Raw genomic sequence first — 25,495 nt, 5'->3', positions numbered from 1 at the left:
TCTCCCAGTCTCCCAGATGTGGGGACTTTTTGGAGAGAAATGTTACTTTGCTCTGTGCAACTTTAGGTTAATGGCGTCCCCAGAACTGTTGTTTGTTCCTTTGGAGCTCTGAGCCACAGTTTCAAGCCACATGGCACTAGGGTGAAGAAAAAGGACTGGTGGCAGGTGGGGGGGGGGGTTGGGCTGAAGATCTGAACTTGACTAGTCCCTTCAGCTCTGTTGGACCCCACTTGCGGAACTGTGTGTGGCATCTTATGGCGAATGCTGCAGAGGGCAAGGCTGGCTACTTACTACCTGTAGAGTGGGGAGGTGGGCCTTACACTGAGGGACAAGGGTAAAAAGCCTCCTCCCTGGGGGCTGGGGTTGGGAAGGAATTAAGCCAGCCCAGTCACATGGGCCCCTGAGGGGTCTGATGTCTGCGGATTCCACCACATCCAAGACTGGTCAGAGGGGCTACTTACTTCCATTACATCCAGCCCTCTGGAAAAACCTCCTTCACTTTTGTGCTGTGAGAGATTTGGGGGAGAACCTAAGCTGTCCTTTGGCCACAGTGCTGAAGGGGAGAAGAGGGTCCCCTTCCTCCAGGTCAGAGTGAAGCTGGCAGAGGAAGCCAATGGCCAAGGACAGCTGTGCCCAGCAGACAAGTGTCCTCTAGAGGGCAGCATTTGGGTGGCCTGACAGGTGGGTAGATAGGGGCTTTGATCATCCTGAAACCTCGACAGGGAGACCACTTAGAAATAGCCAGGGAGCTTGGTGAGAGGGAATTTTCCAAAGATCAAGCTTCCAAAGATTTGAATACTGTAAGTTGAGTGTTTGTGTGGAAAACATTATTTAAAGGGGAAAGTATGAATCTTTTGTCTACATTTTCTCTCCCCGTTCTTCAAAGAACCAATGAGGCCACAGGCTTCCTACTGGCTAGAGCAAATATCTTATTCAAAGCCTAGCTGGTGTGCCTGGAGGAGAGAGAGGCGGAGGCTACTGGCTTGCCTGCCAGATCTCTCCCTCGAGTCTCTATTTCTTCTGACAGTTCAGAGAAGTCCAGGCTTGACTGTGTATCAGGTGAACCGCCTGGAGCAGCTCTGAAGCGTTGCTCGTGTTCCTCCACATTCCCAGTCCTGGTCTCTTCCTGGGCACAGAGGAGGACCACACTTCCCGGCTGTGGGGAACTTAAGGTGGATCGTTTGTTACCACAGCATAAAATGGCCCACCCAGACAGGTTCACGTGGTTTTCCTGAGCAGAATCCATAGCACCTTAGGATTTCTCAAGGTATGATTAGCCAATGAAGGGGTGGGAAACTTAATGAACTCAGAACTGGGAACTCCACTCCCTGTTCTCTCATGAAAGCTCATAATGGCTACAATTCACTGGGAACCTGTTCCAGGCGACTCTGGATCTGTTTGGCAGTAAGTAACTCCCACGTTCCCAGAATTCTACTGGGCTGGGTAGTTCTATAAAAATCTGTCTCCGCGGAGGCTATTTCAGTGTTGATACTTGTTCAAAAACATTCAATCAAACAAACGTTCATTAAAAAGCTGGCCATCTAACCACCAGGCAGAATTGGAGCAGCAGAATTGAGGCTGACTCTCGGGAACCGGCTCCAAATGAAAGGCAGGACATTCCTCCTGAGGCAGCATCTCGTTCCTCAGTAACACGGGCTACATGTCTGCCGTGGAGTTCCATGGCTACCCAAATGCACAGATCTGGTCTCCAGGATTCTCGTGATCCTTACCCAGTTACCATGGACACAACACACAGTTTGAACAAACAACATTTCTGACCTCATCTGGTTCTCACATTTTAAAAGACATTTGGAGAACGAATTCATTTTAAAATATTAAAGTCAATTGGTGGATTTGGAATTTTGAGTATTGTGATTAAACGAACACAGGAACCTTTTTTTCCACTCAGAGGCAAAAGAATGACTGCTTCAAAAATCATTTTGACAACCGCTGAAATTTCAAGACAGTATATTTTAAGTAATAGTATTCTATCAATGATAACATTCCTAATAGGAAGTACATGCTGTGGTTTTTTTAGGGGTGAAGGGCTGTGATGTTTACAACTAACTCAGACTATACACGGCAAATACAGTAAAATGTGAACAATCTGGAAACCGAGGTGAATGGCCAAAGTGTTCACTCTACTATCCTTGAAACTTTCCTGTAGGTTTGACACATTTCAAAATAAAGAGTTTGAAAAAATCATGTAGCCTCCAGATTAGTGACTTTCAAACTTTCTCAACAATAGCCCACAATAAAATATAAAGTGTATGCAGTGATCCAGACACAACATACACATATCATCTGAACAAACGCATACAAATTCACAAAACAGTTTCACAAAACAATACCTGTTACATGTAAGACTCTGTGACTTTTCTTTTCTTTTTTTAAATATTTTATTTATCTATCTGACAAGGAGAGAGAGATCACAAGTAGATGGAGAAGCAGGCAGAGAGAGAGAGGGAGGCAGGCTCCCTGCTGAGCAGAGAGCCCGATGCGGGGCTCGATCCCAGCACCCTGAGATCAAGACCTGAGCCGAAGGCAAAGGCTTAACCACTGAACCACCCAGATACCCCAAGACTTGTGACTTTTCTGTTCTATCTTTCTTAAATGCTGGTTGTGGCCGGTTGAGGTGAGGTAACTGACCACAAAAGATCACAACCCATTTGAACACTCCCACCCTCAGAGGAGCTTTCTGCAACATTTCTGATACTTAGTATGACCTAGAAACAAAGAAGTACTATCACCAGGAAGACCTGACAGCTTGGCCCATTATGTGGAATTATGTGGACTTTGAAAAACCAGCTCTTCAAACATAGAGGAATTCAAGACATTAAAACTAGCGATTTCGAGGGCAACCGTGATGGGACTCCCTCCTGAGAGCTTTTTCTGTATCCTCACTTTAAAAACCCCTATCACTTTACTCACACAACAACAACAACAAACCTAGGGATTTCGCACATGTTGACAAATGCAGTCATCGTTACTTGTGTGTGGACAAGTGTGTGAGCAAGTATTTAGCAGCCATACAGAATTTGCTCTGACACTCAGGCCTAGGGGCTTACAGTTAGCCAACTCCTACCCTGGGAAATCTCTGTGGCCCCCTTCCCAGCTACTGGCTGCCTCCTTGTCTCCTGGCCATTAGTCAGCCCCAAAGTGTGCCACCCATAAAAATTTCCACACCTAATGGGATCATCCAAGCTGGAGATTCCCTACTCTGCTAACAGCATCTCTGTCTTCCACACAACTTAAGAAAGAGGATTTTGTGGCCTCTCTGGAGATTCACAATGCATGTTTGCATATGAAAGACTAAAAAAACTTGCAATAAAGAAACTTGTTTGACTTTTTTTTAAATCTTAGTATTTTACACACTTAGTTGTATACGGGAAACCCCATCCCCCACCTTTTCTCCCCCTACCCTGCCCTAAAGTTGTTTTGTGGCTAAGGCCACCCCGGGAATAACTGTGAAGTAAGTGAAATGGATCCTTGTTTTCAATGCCTCCTGACACATTCCAGACCCCAGGAACCAACATCAACCCCTTGGGTCTAAGTTCCTCTCACATCCCCCTTCTCTCCTGTTCTGTCCATCTTCCTGGACTCTAGCATCCTGTGCCCCTCAGTGAGGGGGAGGGCAACTGTGGTAGAAAACAAAGGGACTGGGCTTATTGGGCGGTCCCACCAGCAAAACTGGCACAGTTCTTGGTACTTAGCCACTGGATTGACGCTATTTCCGGCACTGGAGTCTCTGTTTCCTGGAAGATGGGGGCAAGTGATGGGGTAGATCTCTGTAGCCCTAGGAGCTTCCAATTCCTAATCTTCTCACTGGAGGGCCCACGTTCACTCTTGCTTCTCTTCTCCAACTGATGCCCATGTAACATGAGCAGAAATCCATTCCTCTCTCCACCTCCACCCCATCCCTGGCGTGGCATTGCCGGGGGTTCTCCTCTTCCTAGAGCCATCTCTGAAAGTTAACTGTCCCTTCCATCCTGGGCTGGAATTTTCACCATCTGCCCCCACCCTGTTCCCCTCTCCCCCCCAACACAATCTCCAGGCCAGTTAACTACACTTTTCCCCACTGGCCAAGGCAATCTGGGCTACCCCACTGGGGCAAGGTTAGTTCACGTGTAGAACAAACACTGCGTGCTGGGCCACACTGAGCAGGAGACCGGAGCCGAGGACAAACCGGGCGTTGTGGACGCAGACGACCACCCCGGTGGAGGGGAGGCTGTCGGACAGGGAGATGTTGAGCGGCCCCTCGGTGGTGTTGGCCACCTCCTCCACTGAGGCCCTCGGGGCCAGCAGCTTGGAGAGGAGGCTGCTGAACCTACTCACGGTGGTGGCCTCTGGCTCTGGGGACGGGCCTGAACTGGATGCAGTGAGGTTCAGCTCCTCGGGGTCCACACAGAGGCCATCGGAAGAGCGCCCAAAGGCCACCTGGCTGAGGTCTAGGCCAGCCACAGAGCCCGGGGCGGCGCACGGCACGTCGGACACGCGCCCAGAGCTCTCCATCCAGTCCCGCAGCCACTCCAGGTGGCAGTCACAGCGCCATGGGTTGCGGAAGAGAAAGAGGCGGCCCAGGAAGAAGCCAGGCTGGAAGGCGGCCCAGGCCAGCACAGTGAGGTGATTGCCATTGAGGTGCAGAGCGAGGAGGCCCGAGAGGTTCTGGAAGGCGCCCTCCTCCACAAAGGCGATGCTGTTGCGGTCCAGGTAGAGCAGCTCAAGCTCCGCCAGGTCCGTGAACCAGGCGCGCGCCACGAGGCCCAGCGCGTTGCCACCCAGGTTGAGCGTGCGCAGGCGGCGCAGGCCTACGAAGGCTTCCGCGGGCAGCTCTCCCAGCCGGTTGTCGTTGAGCAGCAGGTGCTCCAGGGCGCCACAGTCGCGAAAGGCACCTGCGTGCACCGCACGGACGCGGTTGGCCTGCAGGCTGAGCGAGCGCAGGCGCCTCATGCCCTGCAGCGAGCTGGAGGCCACCGCCTCGATGCGGCTGCGCTCTAGGTGCGCATGCGTCAGGTTGGCCAGGCCACGCAGCGCGCCGGGCACGCGGCGGAAGAGGTTGTCGAAGGCGGCGAGCTCCCGCAGGGCGGGCAGCTCGGCCAGGAGGCGCTCAGGCACCGTGAAGAGGCGGCAGGAGGCCAGGTCGAGCCGGCGGAGGCGGCCAAGGGCGGCGAAGGTGCGCGCGTGCAGGTAGCGCAGCTCGCCGTTGTGCGCCAGGCGCAGCTCGGCCAACCGCGGCAGGCCCTTGAAGGCGCCGGGCGTGATGAAGGACAGGTTGTTGTGGCGCAGCGACAAGCGGCGCAGCGACGGCAGCGTGCCGAAGGCCCGCTCGCCCAGGAAGCGCAGGCCGTTCCGGTCCAGGTCGATGGAAGCCGCCTCGCACGGGAACTCGGCCGGCACCCGCAGGAGGCCGGCGCGGTCACAGCGCACGGAGCAGCCGCGCTCGGTGCTGCTGCAGGCGCAGGCGGCGGGGCAGGTGCGCGTGCAGGCCTCCTCCGCCCAGACGCTGGGCAGGCTGAAGACCACCGCTGGGAGGTGAGGAGCACGGAGAGAAGACAGAAAAGGAACAACCGTCAAAGGGTAGCACCAGTGAAGTCCTACCTGTCCACTTAGCAGGATTCTGCCCTCTACCCACCAAGTTCTCACACCTCCTGCATAACTGCGCCCTCCTAATGCCTTCTTTCCAGGTCCCAGACCTTCCTGGCACAGGTTCCCCACCCATGCCACCCACCCCTTTGCTTTCCAGTTATCTTCACCAGCAAATCCCAGGTGGGATTCTGGCATCTGACCCAATTCGAAACACCCTCCCGCCTGTAACATCACTTGATGCTCTCCTAGAATTCGGCCTAGGGGGTTCGTTGCATGCGTAGGGGGACCTGGAGGGCATCACTGCCGCCTGTGCTCTAGTCCTGCACTGCTCAAAACCGTCGTCGTCACTAGCCACATGTAGCTACTGAGCATTTGAAATATGCCTAGCCCGAATTGTGATGTGCTGGAAGTGTAAAATATACAGCACGTCTCAAACACTTAGTACCAAAAAAAAAAGAGTTATCTCATCAATAATTCTTATATTGATTATGTGTTGAAATGACATTTTAGAAATATTGGATTAACTAAAATATTAAAATTAGTATCAACTGTTTCTTTTTATATTTTTAATGGGGCTACTTAGAAAATTTAAACATTTGTGGCTTGCATTATATTTTTATTGGTGCTGCTCTAGTCCCTCCTGCTATAAGAATTCAATAACTGAAAACTTACCGCCCCCCTTGAGAAAATTAAGCCTCAAGAATAAGATTTAAGGAACAGGAGGTTGGTCAAGAAAGAAAATTCTGTCAATCTTTTTTTGTTTTTAACAATCACCACATTTAAGCCATAAGGACAGCATTCTAAATTTACAATGACCTGCTTATGCATCTCAAAAAAATAACTGTGGACATGGTGGAGTTAATTATCATTCACCAGCCCTTGCTCTCTAGAGACCTTTCTAAATCATCACAGGAGAGAATGGTGTTTATAAGTTAATTTTTTTCTGAGCATATGAATGGAGAATCAGATAAAGGCTTCAAAAGCCCTCCAGGAGGCTTGCCACCTGCAGCAAAACAGAATGGTAGCCAGAGGTCCTAAGCCCCATCTTGAGTTCCAATGGAAAAGGCAGCATGGAAGAAACACAGGTTTTATCTGGCCAGGAGCAGCTCACAGGTGGAGTGTGCTCGATCTGAAATTCCTGCAGAGGAACAAAGGTACCCAGAGGTAAACCTGACCACTGACACTCATAATTTCTAGCCTCCCTCAGCAGTACTCCCAAATTCCTAGCAATCATCCCTGACCTGCCATTCAGTCCCTCCCACTGTGTACCCATTACCCTGCTTGGGAGCCCTTGTAGGAACCTGAAGGTGTGGCCACACAAGGAGTGTGCAGAATCTGCTTGCTGCTGCCTCTGTGGCTTGGTTCAGCTTCCAGTGCCTTCAGTACATTTGTTGTAGACACTCCATGTTTTTTCAGCTGCTAGGAAGGGGTTCAGCTTTTTCAGACTTGGCTGGAGAACACTCAGCCCTTTGAGCAACCCCTCTGTTGTAAACTGTAGCTAGTTAAACATTCTAATATTACAGAGGCTTGACTTAGTTCTAACCTCTCCCTATGAACTAGACACCAAGCTTCCAGCAAGGTTCTTGGACCTTGTGCTGAGCTTAACTGTAAACAGGGCAGCAGCTGGGCTAGAGAGAAACGCTTTTAGAGACAGAGCCAAGAATATAACCTTAACTCCAGGCGTCAGCTGGGCAGGGATGGGACCTTTTTCTATCACAACTCTTCCAACTGGGTCAAGTAGAAGGCATCAGATTTCCTTACAAATAGTCCTTCATTCTACTCTCTTCTCCTTTTTAATTAAGAGAAGTGCGCTCTCAACTGTATGACTCATGTTTCTACTCCACAATAGCTAACATTGTTCCCGACACACTAAATGTGTGCAGAATTAAATGGAATTGATGCCTTCCTCTGTAATGATTCCTCCTGGAGAATGTCATTTATTAAAAACAAAACATAAGGGGCACATGGGTAGCTCAGATGGTTAAGCATCTGCCTTCGGCTCAGTTCGATGTGGGATCGAGCCCCACATCGGGCTCCCTGCTCAGCAAGGAGTCTGCTTCTCCCTCTCCCTCTGCCTCTCCCCCTGCTTGTGCTGTCTCTGTATCTCTGTCAAATGAATAAATTTAAAAATCTATTAAAAAAAAAAAAAACAGGGCGCCTGGGTGGCTCAGTCAGTTACGTGTTTGCCTTCAGCTCAGGTCAGGATCTCAGGGTCTTGGGATCAAGTCCGACATTGGGCTCCCTGCTCAGGGGGGAGTCTGCTTCTCCTTCTCCTGCTCCCCCTGCTTGTGTTCTCTGTCTCTCTCTCTTTCTCTCTGGGTCAAATAAATACATAAAATCTTTTAAAAAGAAAGTTTAGGACGCCTGGGTGGCTCAGTTAGTTAAGGGACTGCCTTCAGCTCAGGTCGTGATCCTGGAGTCCTGGGACTGAGTCCCACATTGGGCTCCCCGCTCAGCAGGGAGTCTGATTCTCCTTCTGACCCTCCCCCTTCTCATGGTCTCTCTCTCTCTCTCTCAAATAAATAAATAAAATCTTTTTTTTTTTTAAGTTTGGTTTAAAAAAACCTCTTTGTCAAGGAATTCCTGGGATTATGACTGGAATTAGTTAATAAAATGGAACTGCCAGTTTTTCTAAAACACATGCAACAGGGGCGCCTGGGTGGCTCAGTGGGTTAAGCCTCTGCCTTCGGCTCAGGTCATGGTCCCAGGGTCCTGGGCTCGAGCCCCACATCAGCCTCTCTGATCTGCAGGGAGCCCGCTACCTCCTCTCTCTCTCTGCCTGCCTCTCTGCCTACTTGTGATCTCTGTCTGTCAAAGAAATAAATAAAATCTTTAAAAAAAATGCAACAGGGGTGGGAGTGAAGCATTTTATTGTGTCCTTTTTTTTTAAGATTTTATTTATTTATCAGAGAGAGAGAGAGGGAGAGAGCGAGCACAGGCAGACAGAATGGCAGACAGAGGCAGAGGGAGAAGCAGGCTCCCCGCCGAGCAAGGAGCCCGATGTGGGACTCGATCCCAGGACGCTGGGATCATGACCTGAGCCGAAGGCAGCTGCTTAACCAACTGAGCCACCCAGGCGTCCCTATTGTGTCCTTTTTAAAAAGATTTTATTTATTTCTTTGACAGAGATCACAAGTAGGCAGAGAGGCAGGCACAGAGAGAGAGGAGGAAGTGGGCCCCCTGCTTAGCAGAGAACCCGATGTGGGGCTCGATCCCAGGACCCTAGGATCATGACCTGAGCTGAAGGCAGAGGCTCAACCCACTGAGTCACCCAGGCACCGCTTGTGTGTCGTTTTTATCTTAAATGTTGAACCATGTGGATGTATTCCCTATTTCAGAAAATAGATTAACATTTATTTTGAACTTGAAACATTCAAGATGTTGTCACTATTAGAGATCTATTTTCAACCTTTGAAACTTTAAGAGCCATTAGGAATTACTAATTTACTGGATTACTTAGTGAAATTCAAATGAAATCAAGTAAATTCTCAGAACAGACAACCAAAATCCAGTATGGGTTTACCCAATATGAAGACTAAGTATATGTCTAATGGTTCAGAAAAGTAGGGCACTAAAACAAAATTTTTTAAAAAATAATAACATATTTGGGTGAGTTCTTCTTGCAGTAATGCTACAGGAGCTTGTACCAGACTAACATTCCTGCTGATAGCTAGTGTAAACTGAAAAAAATACTTAAACAAAAAAATCTTTGAAGACACGAGAGAGCAACTTAAATAGGCAACCAGAGTAGATACAACCCTTAAAAGAAGAGAAGCTGGGGCATGGTGGTTCAGGCGGTTAAACATCCAACTCTTGATTTCTTGGTTTTGGCTCAGGTCATGATCTCAGGATCTTGAGATCAAACCCCCAGGTCGTGCTCCAAGCTGGGCATGGAGTCTGCTTAAGATTCTCAATCTCCCTCTCTCTCTGCCCCTCCCCCTCCCCCTCCTTCCCTCTTTAAAACAAATTAATTTTTAAAAATGAGAGGCAAACTAGGTGACGACATATTTATCTGACTTTTCCTCTTATACCTAAATAACACTGTATGTTAACTCTACTGGAATTTTAAAAAATAATTATAAAAATGAAAATGAAAAGAAAACTGCCTTTTCCTCTTAGGTCATTTTTTTTTTTAAGATTTTATTTATTCTTTTTACAGACAGAGATCACAAGTAGGCAGAGAAGCAGAGAGAGAGAGAGGAGGACGCAGGCTCCCTGCTGAGCAGAGAGCCTGATACAGGGCTCGATCCCATGACCCTGGGATCATGACCTGAGCTAAAGGCAGAGGCTTTAACCCACTGAGTCACCCAGGCGCCCCGTCTTAGGGCATTTTCAAGTCCATGCTGCAGATAGGGAGTACAGTTCAAGCAGAAAGCAAGAGTCTTATCAGGCTGATGCATTAGAAGTCAGAGTATTACAGCTGCCACAGTGTCTGGAAATTGAAGAGGGAAAACACGGAAAAGAAGGAGCCACAAAACTGGCATACAGACTCCCCTCAGATCTTTGTTTGAGTCCTAACATGCATATATGTGGAGTGACTCCAAGGAGCCAAGAAGTGAAGGCCAAAAGCACTAACCAAAGATTTCAACAATTTCCCAGTAATGGGAGACAGATTAAAAGTTCAAGGTCTACCAAGTTAGAAGGACTTATAAAATACCTCAGGCTTTCTATGGAAATCCCAGAAGGCCACACCTTAGCAGTAAAGACCATTTCCCAGGACAAAGGACAAAACTGCACTAGGCCTACCCTAACAAAACCTAAAAGTAAGCCTCCCCAGTATCAAGGTGACCTGCCAGTCAGTACTTTCAGTGAATGCCATGCAAAATTCAACACTCCTCAAAGGAAGATATAGAATCTAGATTTCCTTGTAACTACTACTTGTATACAAATAATACTAGATATGTGAAGCAGCAAAACATGACACTTGTCAAAAGGGAAAAAAAGTAGTTAACAGAGGCAGACCCAAAGACTGCCCAGATGTTGGAATTACCAAACAAGGATTAATTATAAATATGCTAAGAAATTTCCAGGAGAAGATGGATATAATGGGTGAAGACATGGAAAATTTGAATCTTAGAAGAGATAGTGAAACTAACAATGAGCCCAATGGAAATCTTAGTGCTGAAACAACAATATAATATTTGAAAATTTATTTTTTTTAAAGATTTATTTATTTCAGAGAGCATGGCTGGGGAAGGAGAGAGAGAGAAAAGAAAGAATCCTCCAGCAGACTCCCTACAGAGCATGGAGCCTGATGCGGGGCTCAATCCTAGGACACTGAGATCATGACCTGAGCCGAAATCACAAGTTGGACATCCAACCAACTGAGCCACCCAGGCACACCACAATATTTGAAATTTTTAAAAACTGATTGAATAAGAAAAACAGATTGGACACAGCAGAAAAAAAAAAGATTTCATGAACTTGAAGAGAGGTCAACAGAAATTACAGAAGCACAGAAGAAAAAAAAAAGACTGGAAAAAATATGATTGGAACTTCAATGACCTGTGGGATAATATCAAGCAATTAGACGAACATGCATGTATTTGGAGTTTAAAAGTACAGAAGAAAGAGAATACAGCAGAAAAATAATTGACAATTTCTAAAATTTGATTAAAACCAAGAAGCCCAGCAAACCCCAAGTAACATCACATACACATACACACACAAATATACTTCTAGACTCATCATAGTCAAATTGCTGAAAACCAAAGATAGAAAATTCTTTAAAGCGTCCAAAGAAAAAAGACATTACGTAGAGTACACAACAATAAGAACGATGACTGACCCACAGAGGCTATAAGACAAAAATATATATCTTTAAAAAATTTTTTTAAGTAAACTCTATGCCCAATGTGGGGCTTGAACTCATAATCCCAAGATCAAGAGCCCCATGCTCTACCAAGTGAGCAGCCAGGTGCACCCTGAAATTGCATCTTTTAAAGTGCTGGAAAAGGGGTGCGTGGCTGGCTCAGTCAGTGAAGCGTCCAACTCTTGATTTTGGCTCAGGTCATGATCTCAGGGTCCTGAGATCAAGCCCCAAGAAGGGCTCCATGCTCTGTGTGGAGTCTACTTCTCCCTCTCCCTCTGCTCTTTCTTTCTCTCTCTCTCTCAAATAAATAAATAAGTAAATAAATAAAATATTTTTAAAAAAATAAAGGGGCACCTGGGTGGCTCAGTGGGTTAAAGCCTCTGCCTTCAGCTCAGGTCATGATCCCAGGGTCCTGGGATTGAGCCCCGCATCGGGCTCTCTGCTCAGCAGGGAGCCTGCTTCCCCCTCTCTCTCTGCCAGCCTCTCTGCCTGCTTGTGATCTCTGTCAAATAAATAAATAAAATCTTAAGAAAAAGAAAAAGAAAATTCATCCCTAACAGATCTTCCGCACAAGAAACAAAGATGTTCTTTATTTAGCCTGAAGGGAAATATGGAATGAAGAGTAATGGAAATGGCCAATAATGTCACAAAAAGACTTTTTTCTCACCTTAATTGCTTAACAGGTAACTGATTATTTAAAGTCAAAAGAGCAATGCACTGTGGAGTTTATAACATTTGTAAATGACAAATACGACTAGAGCATAAAGCATAAGAAGGGAAGTAAAACTGAATTGTACTCTTGTAAGGATCTTACATTATAGATGAAGCAGTATAAGATTAATTCAAGGAAGACCACAATAAATTAAAGATGCATATTGCAATCCCTAGAAAATAAAAAAGAACCTTGGCCCCCATCTCACACTATACACAAAAACTTATTTTAGGTGGACCACAGACCTAAATGTAAAAGCTAAGACTATAAAGCTTTTTTTTTTTTTTTTTAAAGATTTTATTTATTTATTTGACAGAGAGTGATCACAAGTAGGCAGAGAGAGAGAGAGAGAGGAGGAAGCAGGCTCCCTGCTGAGCAGAGAGCCCGATGCAGGACTCGATCCCAGGACCCTGAGATCATGACCTGAGCCGAAGGCAGCGGCTTAACCCACTGAGCCACCCAGGCGCCCCAACTATAAAGCTTCTTGAAGACAATATAAAAGAGTATCTTTTGTGACCTAATGGTAAGGTAGGTCTTCTTAGAACCAAAAAGAAAAAAAAAAAACATAAAAGAGGAAAATAATAACTTGGACTTTACCAAAATAAAAGAAATCTGCTCTTTGAAAGACACTGTTAAGAGAATGAAAAGCAGGGTTTCTGGGTGATGCAGATGGTTAAGCATCTGACTCTTTATTTCAGCTCAGGTCAGGATCTCAGGGTCCTGGGATCAAGACCCACGTTGAGCCCTGCATTGAGCCCTGCATTGGGCTCCACACTCAGAGAATCCTGCTTCAGGATTCTCCCTTCCCCCTTCCCCTCACTAGGTCGAGTTTGCGCGTGCTCTCTCTCTAAAATCAATCAATCAATCATTAAAAAAAACGGGGGGGAATGGAAAGACGGGCCACAGACTGGGAGAAAATAGCTATATATTGTCTCTGTATATATAGCTCATAAAAGACTTGTATCCAAAATATATAAAGAACTCTCAAAACTCAGTGATAAGGAAACAGATAACCCAATTAATAAATGGGCAAAATATGTGAAGAAACACTTGACCAAAAAAAGATACACAAAAGGCAAACATGAAAATATGGTCAACATCCTTAGTTATTAGGGAAATGCATCCTACTAGAATGACTAAAATTATAAAGATCAACATACCAAGTGTTGAAGAGCATATGGAATAACTGGGACCCTCTTACAAGATTGGCGGGAGTATAAAGTGGTACCACCACATTGGAAACAATGTGGCGCTTCCTTTAAAATCAAACATACACCTACCTTATGATTCATCCATTCTACTCCTAGGGAAATAAAAGCATATGTCCATACAAAACACTTGGGCACGAGGCGCCAGTGTGGCTCAGTGGATTAAGCTTCTGCCTTCAGCTCAGGTCATGGCCTCAGGGTCCTGGGATCCAGCCCCGCATTGGGCTCTCTGCTTCCCACCCGCCACCGCCTGCCTCTCTGCCTACTTGTGATCTCTCTCTCTCTCTGCCAAATAAATAAGTTAATAAATAACTTTTTTTAAAAAAGACTTGGACATGACTGTTCACAGCTGCTTTATTCATAGTTACACAGAACTGGAAACAACATTAACACCCACCAAGTCTGAACAGGTAAACAAATTATCATGTAGCTACACAACTGAATACTACTGGGTGATAAAAAGAAATGGATGAATCTCAAGATAATCCTGCTGAGTAAAAGAAGCCAAACAAACAAACAAAAATACATAGGATCTGATTCCATGTACGTGAACATTACTCTGTAGTAACAGAAAAATCAGTGGTCAGCCCAGGATGGGTGGGGAAGCAGAGAGGGACATGGAAGGAGGAACCTTACAGGGGCATTGGAGGTAATGGATATGTCCATTATATATCCATTACCTCTACCTTGGAGGTAATGGATATGTCATTTATCTTGATTGCGCTGATGGTTTCACAAGGGTACACTTCAAATATGTTCGGTTTGTTAAACATCCATTATATTTCAAGAAGTTGGTTGTTTTTTTTTTAAGATTATTTGAGAGAGAGAGCACAAGAGAGCATGAGCGAGTGCGTGGGGGAGGGCAGAGGAAGAGAGAAATTTAAGCAGACTCCATGCTGAGTGCTGAGTCTGTCACAGAGTCTCATGTGGAGCCCCACACAGAGCCTGACATGGGGCTCGATCTCATGACCCTGAGATCATGACCTGGGCTGAAACTAAGAGCGAGACATTTAATTAACTGCAGCACCCAGGTGCCCTAATAAAGCAGCTTAAAAAAAAAGATATCAAGGAAAGTAATACAGTGTATACATATATACACATATATATACCATATATGTATATGACTTGTATTACATAATATAAAAACAACTACAAACAAATAATGAAAAGACAACTAAATAAAAATGGTTAAAAGACTTGAGACACTTCATGAAAGAATATATTAAGTAGTCACTAGGGAAGCGCCAATTAAAACAATGAGATTTCCTTATACACCCACTAGAATGGCGACAATTCAAAAGACTGACAACCCCAAATGCTGGCAAGGACATAGACCAACTGGATTCTCACATGGTTGGCAGGAGTGGAAAATAGTTCGGGAACTCTGCAAAGCTTTGGCAGTGTCTATTAAAGCTAAACATATGCCTACCCTATGACTCAGCAATTCCACTCCTAAGTATTTACCCAAGAGAAAGAAAAGAAAGGTCCACATGAAGACTGTACAAGAATGCTCACAGTGGCTTATTCAGAACAGATAAATATTGGAAACTACCCAACAGTAGAGAAAGAAAAAGGAACAAACCATTGATACAAACAACAAAAACATTATGCTGAGCCACAGAAACTTGACACAAAAGGGTACATACTATAAGATTATACTTCTATGCAGTCCCAGAACAGAGCCGTTGGCAGGGGGGCTCTGAGAGCTCAACAGAGTAAGGCCTGCAGATGAACTCGGTCCCAAAAGACAGCAAATATCTGTAAGACGTAGTTTGGGAATGTTATCTGGGTGATAGGAGCATGTATCATAGAGTTCAAATTAATCAGATTTTGTGGGTTTCTTTTTAATTAGTGTTTGCTCAAAGCTAAGCTTGCTACCTTTTTCTCATTTTATATGACAATCTGCAAGGTAAGTATTATTCTCTTCTCATGAAAGAGGAAACTGAGGTTCAAAGTGGTTAAATGACATCAACCTTTGGTTTTTGTCTTTCCATTATGCTGTACTCTTCCCCACCAGACACACCCAAAGAGCTTCCGTCTCTTTAACTATAAACTGAAGGGCCCGCACTTCCTGCCCTTTAGGGGCCCTTCTGGCTCTCATTTTCCCGGTTGGGCAGCAGCTGTTGCCAACCACCACCTCTAAGAAAAAGTACCAGAACCCCGTGGGTCTCTGCCACCTCCTCCCAGACACAGCTGTTTGGACTGGGGATAAACATTTGACCTAAGCAGAGCCAATCAGATTCATTCAACAGCCCCTGCCCCCTCCCCACCAACTGGCTGTGAACATGGAATGGGCAGTGAAATGGTGGGCATCACCAGTACAATACTGGGGCTAGGTTTGTTACCAGAGCCACGTGCCAGTCAGAGTTACAAGGGAGCAGGAGTCCAGGGCAAGGTGAGGAAGCTGGTGTGCGGACAGAGGACAAAACCCCAATGTGAGAATCACAGAGATGGAGATAAGGAAGAGCGGGAAGTTGCTAGCCAGCTCGCTGGTTCCCAGAAGGCTCGCTAGTTGATAGCTGTTTCTATGACGTTTCCTCATTTCCATTTTATAAACCTATTCAAACCATCTATGTGGACAAGTGGATTTCTGTTCCTTGTGACCAAACCATCTCTGATAGTAGAGAATGTTTGATACTTTTTCTGGCTACCCGGCACCTTTTAAGTACTCTTTCTACATTTAGGGAATTTTCTACATTATAAGTCCTTCTCCTCAAGATAGAAGCCAGAAACTCTCTTTCCCAACGTCCCTTACAGTTAGGGCCAAGGCATGTGACCTAGTTTTGCCAATTGGACACCCAAAGGGACACTTGGATTCAGAAGTAAGTGCAAGGCAGAAACCATTTTCTGGCCAGGATGACGGCAGAGGTATCTGGATTTTCGGGCTCTTGGGGTATTATTTCTGGGACCCAGTGCCCAGCATGATGCCCATGAGCTGCCAGATGGGTCCACCAGTGGTGGTGGCCTCAGGGCCTTTGCTGGAGCTGTCCGGCTCCCTGGCTCAGGCATTGCTCTGGGCAGTGGGCCCCAACCAGGAAAACTGGGAATACCTCACAATCCTGAATAACCCTTTCTTGGCTTCAACAGTACCTTAAGTAGGTGCTGTGGTTTACAACAAGAATCTAAAACATCATCAGAGGTGAAACAGGTCCCCTTAATATCTGCACCATCTCCTCCTTCTGGCCCCTTCCTCCCCCACAAAGAACCTTGTGAACATTCCACCTTGAAAGAAAAAGCTACTCAAATTCAGGACCAGGCGGTGCCCCTCAACCAAAAGGAAGCTCCTTGCTATTCACTGGCACAATAAATAGAATATAGAATCAAAATTTGCTGAGGCCATCCCTGATTTTTCCAAATGCAAATGAAAAGGGGCCTCTCCTGTCATCAGCAGTGATCGTTCCAGAAACAAATCTCCTCGGCTGTCCAGGGCCAAGTTCCACTGGGATCCCTTGGCCAGAAAAACATTTACCGAATTAAAATAAAGATCACAGTTTGTGAGAGGTGAAAGTCAAACTCCCCGGCAGTTGCTGAGCAATTTCTGTTCGCACACCAGTATTTTTGAGAAGGATCCATGTGGAAATCTGAAAAGGTTTCAGACTTTCCCAGTCTGACGTTGGGAGAGGAAGATGGGAAAATCAGCCAACCTGGCCCGGTCTCAGGATTGGCCGCTGCTCAGCCAGGCTCTGTCATAGCTCAGGGTTACGAATACAGGGCTTTCCAGAGCATTCAATCTGGAAGCACTCATCCTGAGGGCACGGCCTCTCTCATTCTCTCATAAACTCTGATGACACTGCCTTTCATCCCTGCCTTCTCACACTGCTCTCTTGAGCGTTTTGTTTTGCTTTAACCTCAGCCAAGGTTTCCGAATCTCAGTTCCCTCATCTGTAACAGGCAGACCCTTATGAGGAACGGATGAGTTGTAAAGCTCAAAACAGCTGTGAAAGCATGGGATAAAGCTAACAGCAAGCTCCACGGGGCACTGTTGCCACAGGATTAAATCTCACCAAGAGACTAGTACTTCAAGGACCACATGGAGATCTGCCCCCAAAGTGGAAAGCAAGACACGAAGTATGAGACTAGTGAAGTTACAACAAGTAGACTGCAAGGAAGAGTCTAGAATGGTTCTCTGCCTGGGCTGCACATTAGAATCACCAGGTGGACCAACTTTATTAAAATGGGATTTATTGGGCACCTGGGTGGCTCAGTGGGTTAAAGCCTCTGCCTTCAGCTCAAGTCATGATCCCAGAGTCCTGGGATCGAGCCCCTCGTCGGGCTTTCTGTTCAGGAGGGAGCCTGCTTCTCTGCCTACTTGTGATCTCTGTCAAATAAACAAATAAAAATCTTTAAAAAATAAAAAATGGGATTTATCCACATGGTATAAAATGTTACAAGGTGTAACCTAGAATTACCATACGCCCCAGCAATTCCACTCCTTAGGTATATACCCAAAGGAATTGAAAGCAGGTGTTCTAATAAATACTTGGGCATGAAAGTTCATAGCAGCGTTATTCACAATAGCCCAAAGAGGGAAACAAATGTCCATCAACAGATGAATGGATAAACAAAATGTGGTCTGTCCACACTATGAAATATTATTCTGCCATAAAAAGGAATGAAGTAGCGATACACACTAAATGTGGATGAACCTCAGAAACGTTATGCTGGGGGTGCCTGGGTGGCACGGTCGGTTAAGCATCCAACTCGGCTCAGGTCGTGATCTCAGGGTTATGAGATCGACCCCCATTGCCCTCCGAGCTCAGCATGGAGTATGCTTGATATTCTCTCCCTCTCCCTCTGCCCCGCCCCCCCGTGCTTTCTCTCTCAAATAAATAAATAAATCTAACAAACAAACATTAGGCTAGGGGAAAGCAGCCAGACACACAGGCCACATACTGTAGGATTCCATTTACATGAAATGCCCAGAAGAGGCAAAGCCATAGAGACAGAAAGTAGGTTAGTGTCTGCCAGGGGCTGGGAGTAGTAAGAATGCGGAGTGACTGCCTAATAGGTAGAGGGTTTCCTTTCGGGGTGATGCAAATGCCTTGGAAATAGAGGTGATGGTTGCACAACATTGTGAATGTGCTCAATGCTGCCAAACTGTACACTTCAAAATGGTTCATGGTTTGGGGCACCTGGGTGGCTCAGTCAGTTAAGCGTCCAACTCTTAGCTCAGGTCTTGATGTCATGTTTGGAGCCTACACTAAAAAAAAAAAATAAAGTATTTAAAATGGTTTATGATTAAGGCAGCTGGGTGGCTCAGTCAGTTAAGTGTCCCAACTCCTGATTTCTTGATTTTGGCTCAGGGCATGATCTGGGGGTCCTGAGATCGAGCGCGCACATTGGGTTCCATGCTGGGCATGGAGTCTGCATAAGTCTCTCTCTCTCTCTTTCTGCCTCTCCTCTCCCCTCACCATGCATGCAGGTGCACTTTCTCTCTCCCTCTTTCTCTCTTTCTCTCATAAAGAAAATAGTTCATGGTTAATTTTATGTTGTGTGAATTTTACTTCAATAAAAAAATAATAATAATAGTGAATGTTACAAGGTGTCCGGAATCTAGGCAAATACAGAAAAGGGTCCCTGCTTTTGTGTTCGGGTCTGATGTGTTGACCACCTCCGCACTGCAGGGAGGCAGGGAAGGCTGGGTTCAGATGCCCCATAGAATGAGATCTTAATGTAGACCAGCTGAGGAATTTCTCCTTCAGAGGCCTTCCGATTTTCAGATGTGTGCTTTTCCCCTTGAGGTCTGCTGAGGAGACCAGTTATTCATGGAGTTTCCAACCACAGACTGAGTTTTAAGTGTTTCTTCATCCTCATTGTTTTCAAAGAACTTGTGCCTCACGAAACCAAAATAGCAAGGGAAAATATGGTCATTTTCTGCTTTCAGCAAAATCTCTTCAGCCACTTTGGCTCTGGAAGTCATTCTCTTCCCACTCCCTGCAAATGCTGTCCGGGTTTCTCCTCAGGCCAAGACCCAGTGCTGGATTTTCAAAACAAAATGGGTTGGGGGAAATGGAGAGGCAGTGGGGGAGACCATCCCATGGCCTCTGACATCACGGTAATCCCGGAACTTCCTTCTCATGCCACAAACATACCTTTTGTGACAGTAAAGACAGAGAGGATCCTGGATTCACCCCTCAGCTTTGCTGACTAATGTGCGTCATGGGGGATGGAGAAACTGGTGTGTCTCAGGAAGGGTGTTCTGCTGATAGCCTCACAGGCCCTGCGAATCCTATGGTAGAGAGCTGTCCCATAGGAGGAGTAGAACACAAGGCCCCAGGAAGGCCTCCGGGCCTAAATATTGATAATCGCCCCAAAATGAAACAAGTGCTCTACTTGTTTCAGTGGGGGGAATGAATGATGAACAAACTAGTAGCCCCCATTCAAGGAGTACTACTCTACAATCAAAGCCAACGAGCTACTTATCCATGCAACGACACCGATGAATGGCGCACGCATACTGCCCTTCACTGCACAGCACCTGAGTCTCATTAATAAAGGATGTGTTCTCTTTGGGGTGCAGGTGCTCTCTCCCTACAGACTTCCTTTTCTCTTTTAAGTCAAGTTGATGAAGGTATAATTTACCTCAATGGAAATGTACTCATTTTAAGTGTATAACAAATGCAACACATCTGTGTAAGCTCCGCTCTACACGGGATTTAGAACATTCAGACCATTCAGAAAGTTTCCTCGGGTCCCATTGACAGCAGTCCTCTCCCCATCCGCAGCTCCAGACAACCACTGATCCACTTTCTGAACTGTAGATTCGTTTTGCCTATTCTAGAACTTCATATAAATGGAATCGAATGGTTTTTTTCAGTCAGCATGATGTTTGTGAAATGCATCTGTGTTGTCTGAATGTCACTTGCTCCTTCATTTTTTTAAAGATTTATTTATTTAATTGAGAGAGACAGAGAGATCTCAGGGAGCAGCAGAAAGAGAGGGAAAGAGAAACCTTCACAGACTCCTTGCTGAACGTGCAGCCAGACGCGGGACTCGATCCCATGGCCCTGACATCATGACCTGAGCCCAAACCAAGAGTTGAACCCTCAACCAACTGAGCCACCCAGGGGCCCCGGTGGTTCATTTTTACTGCTGGACAATATTCCACCGTGTGGATGTACCCCAATTTGTGTGTTCAGTCACCTGTGAATGGGCATTTGGTTTGTTTTCCAGTTTTCACCTGTGGTGACTAAGGCTGACGGAAGGATTTGTGGGTGAGTCTTGCTGCGGACATGTGTTTTCAGTTAGCATTTACCTAGGAGAGGAATTGCTGGGTCAGATGGTAAGTATCTCAGTTGCTTCACATCCACACCAACACTTGCTATGTCTTTTTAACTCTAGCCATCCTAGTGGGTGTGAAGTGGTATCTCCTTGTGGGTTTCATTTGCATCTCCCTGATGACTAATAAGGTTGAGTATCTTTTCATGTACTTGCTAGTCATCTGTATATCTTCTTTGATGAAAGAGCTATTCAAAATGTGCTGCCCATATTTTAAAGATGGGTTCTCTTAGGGGGCACCTGGCTGGCTCAGTTGGGAAAGCATGTGACTCGATCTTGGGGTCGTGAATTTGAGCCCCACATTGGGCATAGGGGTTAATCATTTTTAAAAAAATTGTAATGGGTTGTCTTATTATTCAGTTTGAAGAGTTTCTGAACTAGATACAGATATTTTTAGGCGCAAGGCCTCTATCAGGTACCGTAATGGTTCTCATCTGGGCGGCTTCACCCATTTAACAAATCTTTACAAGCACCTACAATGTCTTAGATTCTAGAGACAGCAAGGTGAATAAAACAGAAACCCGGGCCCTTGTTAGAGACTTGTGGTTTAGAGCAAGCCCTGGGTGAGGAACCCTGTAAAGCAAGGAATTGGGATATTACGCTGTGAACAGCAGGAAGACCCCAAAGGGGCTGCCATAGTGGAGAGGGGAGGGGCGGGAAGGGGAGGAGCAGAGAAGGGAAGGGAAGGGAAGGGGAGGGGAGGCACTTCCAGTGAACCCTCCTATCCAGAGAATTTCTGTTCCGCTTTTGTCCCAGATTTGCCCTGCCGTGAGCCACTTCTGATTCCCCCACGACCTTGTTTTGTCAGGCTCATTTAATCATTTTTTTTTTCTCTAGCTAAGGAGGTACAACCCTATCCCTGCCTGCTTCTCGGGAACATGTCGTTCATAATCCTGTGACTTGTAGTCAGAGTAATACTGTCTGTGCTGCTGAGTGTGTTTTAAATTAAAGCGCCAGGGGATGTGGAGACGGTCATTAATTTTAAGTGCATCTATTGTTAGCAAATGATGTCACTGCTAAGCTCTCCAACTTGTCACAAGAAGTCTGGATGTATTTCGGGTTTCTGCGGCAGCAAGAACAGCTCCCGTTTTGCCATGCGCAAGCTAGGAATACTGTCTGCATTCTGTCAGGGATGGGAGAGCTTTGGGTACACACTGAAAATCATGCTGGCTCAGAGAACCAAACATTCTGTCCCAATGAGTCAATCAAACTTCATATCCTTTCTAGGTAGAAGATATGGCAAGGAGCTGGCTGTTCGTAATTATATGTCAACCTCTGTCCTTTGGAGGCTCCTCGGTGTAGAAAGTCATGTCCTGCTTATCACAGTGTTCCCTGCACCTTGTTCCAATTCTGTTTCTCATTTATGTATTAGATCTTCCATAAAAGAATGCAAGCTTCTCAAGGACAAAAGCTGTCCAATTATACCCCTCATAATATCCCTGGAGTGTACTGTTGACTCACTGAATAGACCAAGCTCTACTTTTTGAAAAAGTGGAATAAAGGGTAAGAAGATTCTATTACTACCATTTTGGAATTATCTGGCAAAATTTTCTCTGCCAGCACTGCACACAGACGTCTATCACATGGGTACTTATCACCTCAAAGAATTACATTCACCCAAGGGCCAGAAAAACAGATTCTTTGTGTAGAATTCTTTACTGCAGAATTTACCAAGGGATTTTTTTTCCACCTGGGCCGTCTTGGCTTTGAGCAGGTGGGTCTGCAGAGGTGTGGCAAAAAAATTCTGTGAGGAGTCTTCTTGTTATATTAAAACCCACGTAACAATAGGACCAAAAACCTTGGGGAAGAATGTTTCAACATCCATAATCACACAATTCCCACCTGATATTTTCATTTTTTTCTTCTTCCTTTAGGAAGATGGCTTAAGGGATTTTTTTTATACTAAATAAGCTTAAAGTAATATGACCACTGTAGTTCTTGGTGATTACACCAATGAAGTTGTATCGGAAATTAGAATAAGAAAATGATGGGGCGCCTGGGTGGCTCAGTCATGAGGCATCTGCCTTGGGCTCAGGTCATGGTCCCAGGGTCCTGGGATTGAGCCCGGAGTGGGGCTCCCTGCTCAGCAGGAAGCCTGCTTCTCCCTTTCCTGCTCATCCTGCTTGTGTTCCCTCTCTTGCTGTCTCTCCCTCTCTCAAATCAATAAAATCTTTTTAGAAATTAAAAAAAAAAAAGAACTCATATCTGAAATTAGAATAAGAAAATTGCCAAAAGGTTATTTCATATATTTGGCTCAGGAATTCTGTTTTTCAACAAACAAACAAGCAAACTAAACTCCCCACCTGTTCTGTTTTATCTCATTCTCCATTCCCTCCCCCCTGATCACAGTTCTGTACATGGTGTCCATGTACGGCTTTCATGGAAGCCACTTGAAGACCAAGCTCCTTGGGTAGAAGCCCTGTGGTTTCCATGCATCTTCTAGAATCTTCTATGGGCTCTCCAACCCCTGCCCCCACTGGCATCTATCTGCTGGGGGTCAGAAGGAAGGGGCCTTGGAACTCACCATGCAGTAGCAGGATCAGCATCCCGTGGTCTTTCATGTACCCGGTGGCTTAGAACCACCCAGCTGTGGACTCCCTACCTGAAGGGAGACAGCACAGGTCACCGAGCGCCCAGGAGGGGTCCCTGGAGAACGGGGACACACAGGCCCCTCCCCACACCTGTGCACTTCCTCCTGAATGCCCTGCCTTTGCCCTCTTCTTCACACTCACTTCTCCCCCATCTATCTTGGTCTTAAGAGAAACCAGTAACAACAGCCCACCAGAAGCTCCCCCCACCCCCAATTGACAGCTTGGCTCTGTTTGGAAACCCTTCATCAGACTAGAACCCTGACAGCAACACAGATGGACTCACTGACAACCCAGCAAGCAAATGGACAGAGAGGAGACCTCTGCTGAGAAGCATTCATGAATAGTCAGTCCCCAAATGTCGCTTACTCTCCTGGGGGTCTGCCTGGTCCTGCTCCTCCTCCAAGGTGCCCTTCGGCTCCCCAAGCCCATCCATCTCCTAAGTCTGGCAGCCACAGACCTAAAAAATGGTCCAGCAGAGAACTAATGGGGAGTGGAGGTGGGGAGGGGGAGATGGTGAGCAGGAGTCGAGGAGAAATACTTGCTTGTGCAGGTTCGAGTGCTTATGTTTCTTTCTCCAGATTTAATGGCAGGAAAATCCTGTATCAGATGAGGATTAACAGAGATGAAAGAATTTGTCTGCCTTTCGAATCACCAAAGCCCGGGACAGATTTTGCTGACACACCAATCGGCTTTATCTCCAGGCCTTGGCCTCTCCATCTGCCTGGCCCCTTTCTCTCCTTAAACCAACCCCCACAGATCCCACCTCCTGCCCTGACCCCAGCCCCAGCCCCCAAGCAATATGTAGCCAGAAACTGGCTTCCTGCGGCTGCCAAACAGCATTATCAGCATTTTCAACAAAGACACTGTTATATAACCTGGAGAGGTGGGGAAGGGACAGAGCTCTCCATTTTCACCAGATTCCCATGGGTGTGGGGGCTGGTTTAGGGGAGCGGAGGGGGCAGTTTGGGTGCCCCCCACATTCTTCTGGCCCCAGCAAGCTTGGCTGTAGGATCCGGCCCTCTGCTCTGCTGGGACTGACCTGCCAGGTACCCAGGGCTTAGAACCACCCAAGGGGAGACAGCCCACATCCTGGATGGCCTGACCTGGGTATGCTGGCGTCGATGGATGGAAGCCTGGAGTTCCCTTCCCACAACCGGGGCTCGGGGTGCAAATCTAGACGTCCGCCGCTGCCGTGCCTGGAGAATTTTGGTTTTCTTGCACTTGGGCCTTGTAAACCAATATAAGGCTGAACTCGCTATAACCTCTGCTGGGAAGGAAAGCATCCTGGCGATGGGGTAGAAATGGGTGCATGGCCTTACAAAGGAAACCGCTGCCCAGGCTGGAAGGCGGCTGGAACAGCGAGTCCGCACCTACAGTCCTTGCGCGCGGCTTACTGGACCCACCTCGCCTTCAGTCCTCTCCAGGCTCTTGGGCCAAGGACCTGTCCTGAGGAAGACCTGGGCTGTCGCTCTGGGCCAAGGACCTCCCTGAGGAAGACCTTCTCTACCTAGGAAATCAGACATTTCTCCCAGATGCAAAGTCAGGAGCGGTCAGAGACCCTCTGTGGGGAAAGGAAAGGACCCAACCGCCAGGCCAGCTAGCACCACGGTCTACAGCTGGAGAACAGGCCACCTTGCTATCAAAAACTTTGATCCCAAGGGTCCCAAGGGGTTAAAAGCAAGAGGGTGGGGGTGGCCACAGGAAGTGCCACCGAGAACTTCTCTATACGGTATACCCTCAGGGAGAAACTTCAAAGATCGAGGTAGTCTGGCCCCCAGCCACACCCCCTGCACTCGTGCTGAGGATGTTGCAATGCTGTTGGTAGCTGATAAGAAGGAAAAGGGAGGAGCAGTGTGTAAGTAACCCTGTGAAACAGAAGCGGCCCAGGAAGCAACACTCTGCCTTTGCAGGTGGCCTTCTAGAAAAGCTTCCTGTCAGCAGAGGAGGGGTGGGAAGCCCTGGTGTTTCTTCGTAATTCCTGCTGCACGGGTGGAGGTCGGGGGCAGCCCCACAGGGACACAGCTAGGAGCCACGAGTGAGGGGAAAATCAAAATTCCTCCTGTGGAGGCACGAACCAGATTGTTTCTATTTCTCTGCCTCCTATCCCTCCTGCTTGCACACACAGACACACACACACCACATTGGGGGAGGAAGGGGGACGGAGGGCACGGACATGTGAAGATTGATTCCAAGTGAAAAAAAAGCACTTTTTTTTTTTTTTTAAATTTCTGTAATCCCCACACTCAACACGGGGCTTGAACTCATGACTCTGAGATCAAGAGTCCCATGCTCTTCCAGCCAGGTTTGT

The 25,495-nt window shown here is 46.6% G+C and overlaps 1 protein-coding gene across 1 annotated transcript; it reads right to left on the bottom strand.

Moving 5' to 3' along the window:
- Window positions 1-1,951: 1,951 nt before the first annotated feature.
- Window positions 1,952-25,174, bottom strand: NYX (nyctalopin). The gene is made up of 4 exons (XM_059158309.1): window positions 24,291-25,174; window positions 23,554-23,784; window positions 23,121-23,198; window positions 1,952-5,525 (listed from the first exon to the last, which is right to left on the bottom strand). The coding sequence occupies exons 3-4, from the start codon at window positions 23,155-23,157 to the stop codon at window positions 4,117-4,119; spliced, it is 1,446 nt and encodes a 481-aa protein (XP_059014292.1). The 5' UTR covers window positions 23,158-23,198; window positions 23,554-23,784; window positions 24,291-25,174; the 3' UTR covers window positions 1,952-4,116.
- Window positions 25,175-25,495: the final 321 nt, after the last annotated feature.

Source organism: Mustela lutreola, chromosome X (assembly GCF_030435805.1).
Source record: "Mustela lutreola isolate mMusLut2 chromosome X, mMusLut2.pri, whole genome shotgun sequence".
In the NCBI taxonomy this organism is placed as follows: Eukaryota; Metazoa; Chordata; class Mammalia; order Carnivora; family Mustelidae; genus Mustela; species Mustela lutreola.
This window is presented reverse-complemented; position numbering and strand designations above follow the sequence as displayed.